The 11975-nt window shown below is 37.9% G+C and overlaps 1 protein-coding gene across 1 annotated transcript; it reads right to left on the bottom strand.

Moving 5' to 3' along the window:
* Nucleotides 1–2742: 2742 nt before the first annotated feature.
* On the bottom strand, nucleotides 2743–3594 carry LOC115925512. Its single transcript, XM_030989523.1, has one exon. The coding sequence runs from the start codon at nucleotides 3592–3594 to the stop codon at nucleotides 2743–2745; it is 852 nt and encodes a 283-aa protein (XP_030845383.1).
* Nucleotides 3595–11975: the final 8381 nt, after the last annotated feature.

The raw sequence follows: 11975 nt of genomic DNA, 5'->3' as shown, positions 1-11975 counted from the left end.
GTGTTAGAATCCAGGTCAAGCAGTATGATATTTGATATTCCAGCATGATTTGCCTGATATAAGCTATGATTCATCCATCTCTTTTCAGTTAGGAGTACAACAAATTTAGATGAAATGAATCTGATTGACTTATAACTTATTTAATCCTAATTTCCTTGATATTGGGATTTATTGTAGGTATGCAAGCATTAACAAGTTTACTGCTTCACAAAGACACGTTTAAATAGAATACCAACTTCAGATTAATTATTGTACTTGTTTGTATAATGAATATTCAATGAATTTGATATATAATAATGTAAATCATTGTTGTAAAATCATTGCATTTTATTTAATAGCTAAACATGTTACTTTGTGATTGTGTTACTGTTATTGTAATATATGCAAGCATTTAAAAGTGTACTGCTTCACGGAGACATTTAAATACGATGCCAATTTCAGATTACTTATAGTACTTGTTTAAATGATGAATATTCAATGAATTTGATATCTAATGATGTGAATGTAAAGATTATCATTGTTGTACAATAATTGCATTTTCATTTAATAGCTAAAAATATTACTTGTGATTTTATTACTGTTATTGTAATATATTGAATTATATGTATCTGAAATATCGAAAGAGGTTAATGACTGAATTGTATGTTTAATTGAATTTAGTATGTATGTTTTCAGTTTTTATCGAAAATCTACTATAAAAGATAAAAATGAACTTGTGCATTCTGGTATTCTCTTTATTGACCCCATATAACAATTTTTAGCATGAAAATATTTATATGTATTTGCATAAATCGAGGCCCAAAGTATTTAATTTGCATTAATATATTATTTGTCTAATTTTGCCAATAAACTGATATCACGTACTCTTTAATATTTGCAAATCACAACATTTAAGGGACTACCTATTCCCCATCTTAATTTGATAGGCCTCTTTGAAGAGCATTTCCACCCAATGCAAATGCAAGACTATATAAACTTATCCATATTTATCCTAATTAAATTCTACAAAATTAATGCCTAGATTGAATAATGTACATTTGATAACAATTTCATGTTACTGTATTATTGAAATAAAGTTTTATTTCAAAGAATGTTATTTTTCATGTTATATTATCTTGTTTGTATTATGCGCTCACCACAATCATTCATAATTTTGTAATGATATCAAAAGTATGTCGATAATCAAAGATTTACCCTCATCGGAAATATGAATGTGAAATTAAATCATAATTAAAAGCATGAAACTATAGAGAATGTGTAAAGAGAGAGGGGAAACGTTAATGCGAAAGAGAGGATAAAGAAACAACAAGAAAGGAAAATGTATTCTACATAATTAGGTTAAGTATAGCAGTGTTATTTTATTGTTGAACAGATGAAAATACATAAACATTTCGTAATACTCGGGGGATGGGGGGGGGGGCGTAGATACGGGGGCACGTCCCCCCCCCCCCCCCAAAAAAAAAAAAAAAAAAAACACTTCATGCCTATCGTGAAAAATACCCCCCCCCCCCACCCCCCCCCCTTCCTGCGTACAACTCTATTATGGACCTCGGATACGTCAACGAACGCGTACGTCAGTTCGTAAAACCAAAATATGCGGTGTTATCACGCAGTAAGCGGCGCGCAGGCATCTACGTCGGTTCGTAAATTAAATTCGTGCGCGCGATCCTGGATTTGTGGTTTTACGAAGGGACGCGCAAGTTTGGACGGTCTTATTTCATAGAAAAAGAGTTTTTTTCCCCCAAAAAAGTATCGTATTACATAGTTGAGGAACCTTACGTATCTGAAAAGAGAATTATCCGGTAATACTCAAAGAGTAAGAATGCCATATGTTGTCTTGAACATTTAAATGCGATTATCTCAAAATCAACTTTTTACGCGACGCGCGCACGTACGCGGGTTCGTAAAACCAGCGACGACATGTGTCATCAAATTTACTAATTTTCACCCTCAAACCACCCGTATCTACACCGGAATTCTTTCTCTCCTCGACCCGAAGCTCGGCTAGCTTCCCTTTTTTTCGCGCTCTTCGCGATCACGCTGGCTTTCACATTCTAGCTCTTCTACTCTCAACACTTCGGCGCAGCGCTCGGAAACGAACTTACTAAGCTCACTACCCGCAAGGCTCATCTCTCGACCTAGGGTTGAGAATTCTTTTATCTGATCTATACTGGCCATTATGAAATTGTATTTGAAATCACAACTGGGTATCAACAGGTACGGAACAATCCCCGTAGAATCTATTCAAGAAAATACTGACAACCATCAAGACTCTTGTTGTAGAGGTCTAGCTTAATTTCCAAGACAAGAACCCTTGAAAACTATCCACCAATTGTCTTAATTAACGTAGACATGCAATATCAAGACCTGTCTCAAAGTCGAAGTATGACAAAAAGTATCCCTGTGCATCCAACCTGGATTAATATAATAATATTTAAGATTTATATAGCTCTGGTATACAAGTACAGTTTCTAAGCGCTTTACAAAACAAGTGAAATAAAAAGTACGGTTAAACTAAATATGTAATAAGGATCAACAAGAAACGTGAAATGAACAATGCGCTTAATTTAGACGAATTACTTAACTAACAATGTATAACAATAACATGATAATGAAAAATTAACATGTAAATACAATAATTAAGTATCATTAATTAAACTGCAATAATTATGTACATTAGACAATAAATAGCTTACAAGAAGATAGGACATGTGGTTATAAATACGGTATGATGATGGACAATTACTTCGTGTTGAATAGATAGGTCTTAAGTCTACGTTTAAAAGTGTCAAGAGTTGGGGATTCACGGACAGAGACGGGGAGATTATTCCAGAGTTTAGGAGCACATACAGAGAAGGCACGATCTCCATAGCGGGTGTGAGTTCGAGGACCAGATGATAGTTGAAGATGAACAGATGATGATGAGCGGAGCCTGATGGAGGAGGTTTGCACCTTTGTTGAAATGAGTCCATTGATGTATGCTGGAGCAAGTCCATTACGGGCCTTGTAGGTGAGAAGCAGTACCTTGAATTGGATGCGCTGTGGAATGGGGAGCCAGTGAAGAGAACGAAGAATAGGTGTTATGTGTTCGTACTTTCTTGTGCGTGTGAGGAGACGGGCTGCAGTGTTCTGGATGTGTTGGAGTTTGGTCAGATGTGAGCTGGGTAGATTTATCAACAGGCTATTACAGTAATCAATGTGTGATGTCACAAATGCATTTATTAGGCGCCCAGTAGAACTTTGGTCTAGGTACTTTCGGAGTTTTCCGATCCGGTAAATTCCAAACGAAGCGGCTCTGCATGATTTCTGAACATGTTGCTTCATGGTAAGTTTGTCATCCACTGCGACTCCGAGATTAATAGACGATTTTGATGGATTGATTGTATTGCAGTCGACTTCGAAATCTGGCAGCTCACTGGCTTTTCGAAATGCTGACGTCACATGCATGAGTTCTGTCTTGGCACCATTAAGCATGAGGTTGTTATCACGAGCCCAGACTTTCACATCTGCGATGCACTGCTCCAGTCTCACCACCCCACTGGCGATTTCACTTTGCTTCAGTATCAGATACATTTGTGTGTCGTCGGCATACATCATGTGTTCAACACCCTGATGGGACCTTATGACGTCACTGAGGGGACCAGAGTAGAGTATAAAGTCTAACTCATGCTCACACACAGCTAAATCCAATACCATGTCCAATTCAGGTCATTGAAACCCAGTACAGCCCTCGCACACAAACCTGTACACACCGCTGCAATACACAATGCCTACGGACACTCATGCACATAACACGCATACCTGAAATCTGAATAGCAATCTACACACAATCCCGTACACCGACGCAAATCACCCACCGCAAATACTGTACGTCTATTGACGGTACACGCACTGCTGAAACCGTGGCGAGAGACACACCACACCGAACCGCAAAATCACTCTTTTTGCTAACATCCATCTCTCTTTTAAAACGAAACCTACACATACAGTGTAACGGATATTTTAACCAACAAAATGTGATTTAACATACGAGACCTAAAACTTTGGTGCTGGCAAGGTCGCCATAAATTGTTACGCAAAAACGACAATTAATCTTACTGGTTTTAGGTCTCGGCTCAAAGAGGCTTTATTCATGGTGTAACTGAATTCCAAACACCAAAGGAAAAACTCACCCTTGTCAGGGTAACATCATTCTTAATTCTCATGTGACAGTGTGGAAGAAAATCAGATGAAAAATGTTCCCTGAAAAGCATGGCTCTTCAAATTCCTTCACATTCGAAATCGGGACGGATTTTTATACCGCATGTTCGTGTAGTCCCATATACATATTCTTGTGTACAGTGCTTGTAACTTTGCCAAGACTGGGCAAAATATATTATCATTGTTATGATTCCAAAACCATGCAGTACACACCAATACTTAAATGCTAGATGGTCAACTTTTCTGATCGTTTCCACAACGTTTCTTTCACAATGCGATCGCATTACCAGAACTTAACTTTATCTTTAACACTAGACATGCCGATACGCTGAATGTTGTTTTACCCTAGCCTAATCATGAATATTTTAAGAATTGTTTTAGATATGCTGGTGATAAAATCTTGAATAGTTTACCTTCTGATTTTCAAAATGCTAAATCTATCGATGTTTTCAAACGTATGTACAAGGACAAAGTTCTTAAACATATGTGATACCAGACGCAAACGCAGGGGGGGGGGGGGGGGGGGGCAGGGGTTGGGGGTTGAACCCCCCCCCCCCTTTTTAAATTATATTTAAAAAAAAAATGCCCATGGCTGACCTTAAAAAGGTTACCTTACCCGACCCCCCCCCCCCCAACGAAGAAAAATGTCAAATTTCAAGACCAAAACAAATAATAAAAAAGTGTCCTTTTACCTTCCCCCCTCCCCCCCCCCCCTTGAAAAAATTCTGCGTACGCCACTGTGTGATACAATGCATATTCATATACTGCTCTTGACATGGCCAATTTGTCTCTCTCTGTCTCTCCCCCTCTTTCTTTCTTTCTCTCTTTCCTCCTTTACTTTCTATTGATTTCCTTATATCTTTTCTCCTCTTCTAATCTTTTTGGTGATATGGTAATGCCTTTTATTAAAGTAATTTGATGTTTTTCCGCTGTTAATTTCAATTATTACATTGTCGTTTTTGTTGTTTGTTTTGTGCTTTTTACTACTTTTAATGCGTATTTTTCTTATATGTTAGTTTTATACTATACAGTAGGAGGCTTGCGGGTGCACCATGTGTGAGAGAGAGAGAGGGTTGAGTAGTCCTGAAAAGAACTCTGACTCTGTTCGTTAGCCCTTAGACATGTGTGTATTAGAGGCTGCACTGTCGAAATATTTAGATATGTCATTATTGGTAAGATTTTGTAAAGAAAAAACTTATATATCTGAATTATATTTATGCTATACAGTAGGCCTGCGGGTGCACCATGTGAGAGAGAGGGAGAGAGGATTGAGGAGTCCTGAAAAGGACTCTGACTCGGTAATCTTTCTTGGGGTTGTCTAGTCCTGAAAAGGACTGTTTGTTATCTTTCTTAGCTTATAGTTTTAAGGAGAACTATAGCGCTTGGAGAGGATGAGTGGCTCGACTTTTCGAACAGGTTGACTATCCGTCGTCAGGAGTGGAGAATAGCTGGCGTGCGTAAGCTTAAGTAACCGGGGTGCGGACGTCGGGGAAAAAATAGGTGACCGTGTGGGCTTGAGTTATCGGGGGATGGACAAGGATGGTCGGCTTGTTCGTCTGACGGTCCGTCTTGGCTGGAGTGTCCGGGTTGAGGACTTAGGAGAGTTTCCAATCCATGAGTGGGGTGTGTTGTCGGCGAGACGCTGTGTGTGTCCCCGACCTAGGCGGTGTTGTAGTCTGTTGTCATCTGCTGTGCAATGTAGCTGTCAGGCTGGCGGCTGCTTTGAGGGTCCGGCTGGTGGCGGTGGTTGATGTACGGGTGTCTGTCGGGGTGGTGAGGGCGGTGAGACTACTGTATATCTACATCACCATGCAAGCCGACACTTACAAGCAGCATCTACTTGTATACTGTTCATATGGAAACGTTGTATCATCCGCTCAATCTGACTTGCGTGCATAGAACAAATAAGCATTTTTCCATGAAAAAGTGATGTTTTCTAAAATGTGCGTTTCTTTCCAGCAGTGGGGCGCCCGGGAGTCACTCGGGTAACATTTCATAAAGTATAATATTTCACTGTTTTAATTTACTGGATCATACCATTAAAGCCGCAAGGTAGAAAGATGCATTTTTCAACCGCGCCAAATGTAATTTACGTTCCGACATTCTGTTAAATGGGTTCGTGTTGTTAAGAATCCACTGCTTTCTGCTCCAACAAACGTCCACATGCGGAGTCGTTTATCAACTAAATTATTCAAATCTTTAGATGCTTCCTAGCTTCCCAGGTGTTTGTGTTGCTGTTAATTGAAGCATTTCATTTACCTGCTATCATTCTTTGTACTCCAATTGCCAGAACGCAAATTTCATTTTGGTTTTATAGTTTCATCGGAGTCGTTTATCAACTATATGTATTCAAATTTATGAATGCTTCCTCCCCAGGTGTTTGTGGTGTTTATGCATTTCATTCACCTGTTATTATTCTTTGTACTCCAATCGTTAGAATACAAAATGCATTTTGGTTTTATAGTTTCATGCAAAGGTAAGTCAATAAAAGAGTATGTTCTGCACAATAAAAACAATGTGTGTCCCTATTGTACAATGACATGTGTCCCATTCACCCATTTACTCATTCACAAAATGGAACTACCTGCCCGATGAAGCCAGTGGCCTGTGACCTCTGAGCACTCAACACCGTGTGAGAGTCAGTTTGTATCAACTTCTTTTATGAGACAAATACAAGCAAACGTTTCCATATGCTGACCTTTGTTTGTGTGCTTTGGTGATATTCATTATTTACATTTCCGTGTACTACATTTTTATCCTGTTCAGGACCATGAACTAAAACAGATTTTGTATCTACAATGTATATCTGGTTCTTGTTATCCTGAATAAATATATTTCAATAAAAATATAATATTTAAAAAAAAATGTCTCACACTATTGTCCCCAACAAAAGAACGGATCAGCCGAGGCAATCCCCTCACAAAGAGACGGGATGTCATGCAAAAAGTCCGCAAAGGAGAACGCCAAACTCTGGCGTTTTACTTCCCTATCAGCCGTGGTAGAGTTAGCCGAGAGACTCGTAAACTCTGCCTTAAACTATACAGCCACGGGATACCTCCCGGACAGCACGTGTTCTAAACAATGATGACGGACAACCCTCCTGAGGGTTGGCAAGAGAAGTATCCGAAAGACATATATCTAACAAAGCAAAGTCTCAGACCCCAGACCCACAAAGGCAGACAAACTCGGTCTAAATTCCTCAAGTAAAGGCAGAGTATCGGGGAAAGAACGCTGTTTACAGCAAAGACGGAACACTACCACCGGGTCTTGGCCTTGAAAAAGTATCAGGAAGATTTTTTTTTCTCTTATCCTCAAGCGAGGTTTTTATTTCCATAATAGTAATACATTTGTACATTCAACAATTCTTCCAGCTTAGTATTATTTTCTTTGCTAACACATTCATATCTTAAAAATAATCTTAGCAACGACTTGAATTAAAAAAAAAAAAAAGTATGTGGGTAGTAAACAGTAGTATAGTATTCAGTAACTCATGCTACCCCTTAATCGACAAACCTTCACGAATTACGAAGTCATCTGCCACTTTAAGAGATAATATACTTACAAATAACTTACTTTCATTTCATGATACTGGTCTATTGTATTGTGATGTATCCGATCACTTGCCTGTCTTTACCATTACTAAGTTAAATGTTGCTAATGTCAAATCATCGAAAGTAAACATAGGTCACAGAATTATAAATCAGAGAAATATTGAGGCCTTAATTAGGAATTTGCACGAAGCCAACTGGATGGATGTATATATGCTGCAGAAGATCCAAACGTTAGTTATGATATTTTTCAAAATAAATTTCGTGCATTGTATGATAAGGGGAGCCTTCCAAAGTTGCGACTTTGCCCGGACGCGTCGGGGCGCGATGGATAGAACGGTCGCGTCTCAAGAGACGCATTTAGGCGCGAAGGGGCGCGAAGGGGCGCGATAGTTACCCTCACCTGATTCTTGCATATGAAAAGAAACTGTCTATTGTTGGTATAAAACCGCTCTATTCTTCTTGCGCCCTTTCCAGCCCTACCAGGCGATGGAAGATTATCTCTCCCGTCATTGTTCTCGCTCGTGATGCGCGATACACAACGGTGCAGCTTAAACTTGCTATACAGAAAGTATTTGTCAGCCAAAGCCTGTCTTATCTTCCTGTTCTCCTTCTGATAAACATCCCATTGTTTGTAAAAACTTGATGTATTCTTCTCGCGTCGCGATCTATTCTTCCAGCGCCGTTTTGCGTCGTAACGGGCGGGGTATTATCTTTCCTCCGATCAGTGTGGAAGCTTTGCGATGTACATTGCTACAGCCCAGCCTGAACTTGTCTGGTAGGTGGAGCATTTTTGTTTTTTTTTGGGGGGGGGGGGGCAATCAACACACTCGTTCGTTCATCTTGATCAGAATAAATTAGGATTTTTTGTCTGTCGTTGGTTTAATACACCTCCTTTTAATATTTGTGACGACTGTATGAAATGTGAAATATAGATGACTATGTACGCGATGAATGGTTGTTTAATTGCGAGCTTGATTGTCCCCAACAACAAAAAGTAAAAGACGAATGAGTGAATGAATACATGTATGCGGTTATAGTCGACAAATTGATTACTGTTTGGGACGCTTGTGTATGTTTATAATTTGAATGATTATTAACATATTTGTATAATTTCCACGTCGCGATATTATTCTAGCGTCGTATATGGACAAAGGAATTATCATTCTCTCCCGTCATTATTCACGATACTTGTAGCACATTGCCACAGCCTGAGCTTGGAAGAATTTATATTTTGTCTGTCAAATCCTGTTTTTTCTTCTCCTCTCTTGACTTGGTTCTAATAAACAACCCATATTGTATTTAAATAAAACTCGATGTATTCTTTTTGCGTCGTGTCTTTTCTTCTCATTCCGTTCTTTGCAAGAGTCAGACGGGAGAGTTTGACCCTTTTTTCCGTAATCAATGAACTGACGGTGCCTCATGATCAGTAAAGGAAAATCTTTATAAAATGCATTATAACAATACTAAAGGTAATAATAACAATAATTCTAAAGTGACTTTTTTAACAATTCTTCCATACCCTCCCCCAAGTTAGTATAGATATGAATCGACGAAAATATGAACGGATGTATTCTTGTTCTCGATATTTCAGCTGTTTCTGAACCGATTTTGATCAAGTTACGTTTATTCTGTCATTAACAAAAATTGTATACTCCTACTAATTTGACAAATTTGCGCAAAATAAGTATAATAAATTTGCCCGCGTGTAATCGGCTTTGCAATCTGTTTACAAGTTCATGTCATATCATACCTATCTTCAATTCTTTGTGATACCAAACTTTGCTTTTCTTATTATTCAGCATTTTATTGTTGACATATTGTGGGCATAATGTAGATCATTAACCCGTTCAACTCGGGAACCGAGATTTCTCGGGCCCCGAGGTACCTACTCACACACGGGAACCGAGATTTCTCTGGTCCGAGCAAGGGCTACTTTTATTGCATAAAAGTACATCTATTCACCTTCTAAATACAATATAAATTGTCTGTATGAACAAACCTTGAACCCTTGGCTACAGCATGCATCTCATTTTTTACCGACTGTAGATGCTTAATGTTTGTTTTATTACAAGTTTAGCATGTTAATGCACGAGTCCTCTTTCAGGATATTCGTATAGAACTCATGCAAGTCAGTTTACGTTATTTTCATAGATTTTCGGATTTGCTGGGTCTACTATAGCTAGGACTGTGTAAGCCGGACATTATGATTTTACAAGCAGCGAATTGATGTTATATGGTTTCATTTCATTTTATCCGAAAAAGATTAAATAATAGAGTTTTATCTGCTGTGCTTGTCATTTTAATTTACTTTCAAGTGTTCTTAAAATTTACTGACTTAAATAAAAAATAAAATTGTAATCGTATCCTTAATTTTAATAATACAGTATCTTGACCAGTCACATCAGATTTGTTATATTTTTATATATCATTTCTGGTAGACTAGTAACAATTAATTTCTATTTTAATTTGAAGTATTTTTTACAGTACTCTTGTTTGGACACTCATGATTATTGTTATTCATATAAATATACTTTTTCGGCAGTATTATTCTATCGTTATATTTTAGATATTTATCTTGATTATTTATTGTTTGTTTTAAATATGTCATTTGATGTACTATTATCATTTTTATGTTAATTCGATGTATTTACATTGTTTCACACGGCCCCAATGAAAATCAGTCTTGTAACTGTTTGGGCTTTTTAACCGTGTATACATAAATATATCAATTCAATTAAATAAGGGAGTTTACAGATAGCACATGGTACACATGACCCCAAATATCCACAGATCTTTTACACATGGAGAAGTTCCACTTTTAGCATCTTAGAATAATAACTGCCAAAGTCCGAGATGTGCTTCATGAATACCTTTTGTTTGACCTCTTGAAAAGAATACTTCCACCTGCGTATCATAGAATGTACCGTTGGTGCATACATTAATAATGTTACATAATTTTCATGAGCGCATATCCAGTATTCATCTCTGTGGGTTTTACCATTTTGGTACAAATGACCTTTATCTGCCCATGCGCAGATTGTATCTGTAAACTCCCTTATTCCAAACTCGCTCTGGAAACCTTTGTACACGGCACGCGCGGGTACACCGTACAATACATGAGCCTTGGCCTTATATGGTCATTGACGCCTATTCACGGTAACGGGCCAATTAGTGAAAAGCTTATAGTATATAGTACAGTCTCGCTCGACCTATCGCTCTCAGCTCAGGTCACTCATTCGTATGTATACATGGTACCGGGCCGACCTATAATTGAGGAGATTAGCTAGTCTCGATATAGTCCATCCCATTGTTTCAATTCAAGGTTGTCGGCTATTATTCACTTATCGTGCTATAAAGTGTCGGAGTTTTACTATTTAGTACAGCTTTTTGATTTTCATGATAGTTGGTTGCACAAATTAGTTCTCAATTTTTTGCTTATAACTGCTTTTTATCTATGTAAGAGAGTATCTCAAAATGTCTCGTCATCGGAGAAAGCCTCTTTTTAGAAAATAGCACAAGAGATGAAGATGGAAAATGGCGTCGAGAGAACGAGAGAGAGAGAGACAATCATTTTTTATAATCATCTTTCAGTCTGTGATATTTTACTTCACCACATCTTCTTTTGTATTCCTTTATCTTGCATTATTGCTTTTATCTTTCAATGAATAGTGCAGTTAGGGTAAAGTCTGGTTCTACGTTATAGTTATGATTATGCTGAATAAAAACCTATTTTTTTACGAGTACGTAGGAGCGCGATCCCATTAAAATTATTGAAGAACAGTAACGACAACTGCAAAAAACAACAAGACCCCCTACAACCCTCCCCTCCCCTCAAAAAAAAAAAAAAAAAAAAACAGGATCGTACAAAGATCAGTTCATTGTCATTCAATTATATCCTTACCTTACTTCCGCTCTTCTATTGTTGAAGTTGATAACCATGACAACGACCTGTGCCCTCCGCAACGTTCATTGTTTCTCTTACGTAACTTAGCTGTAGGATCATGGGCCAACGACAAAGACAACTCTTTTCGCATATTCTATGTAGGGCCCAAATACTTGAAGACATTTCTGTGTTATTTTTTATTTGTATGTACTTTGTCAATACTTACAAACTATCACGTTTCCCCTATTATCTGCCTCTCTAAAATTCTATCGTTGTAATATTTATTTGTATTTGTAATTTGTCATACTTGTTCTTGACTCCCTCTTCATGATTCCTTCTGT

Source organism: Strongylocentrotus purpuratus, unplaced genomic scaffold, assembly GCF_000002235.5.
Source record: "Strongylocentrotus purpuratus isolate Spur 01 unplaced genomic scaffold, Spur_5.0 spur5_scaffold_18, whole genome shotgun sequence".
Taxonomy (NCBI): domain Eukaryota; kingdom Metazoa; phylum Echinodermata; class Echinoidea; order Camarodonta; family Strongylocentrotidae; genus Strongylocentrotus; species Strongylocentrotus purpuratus.
Note: the sequence above shows the minus strand (reverse complement) of the source record. Positions and strands in the feature narration are given on the sequence as shown.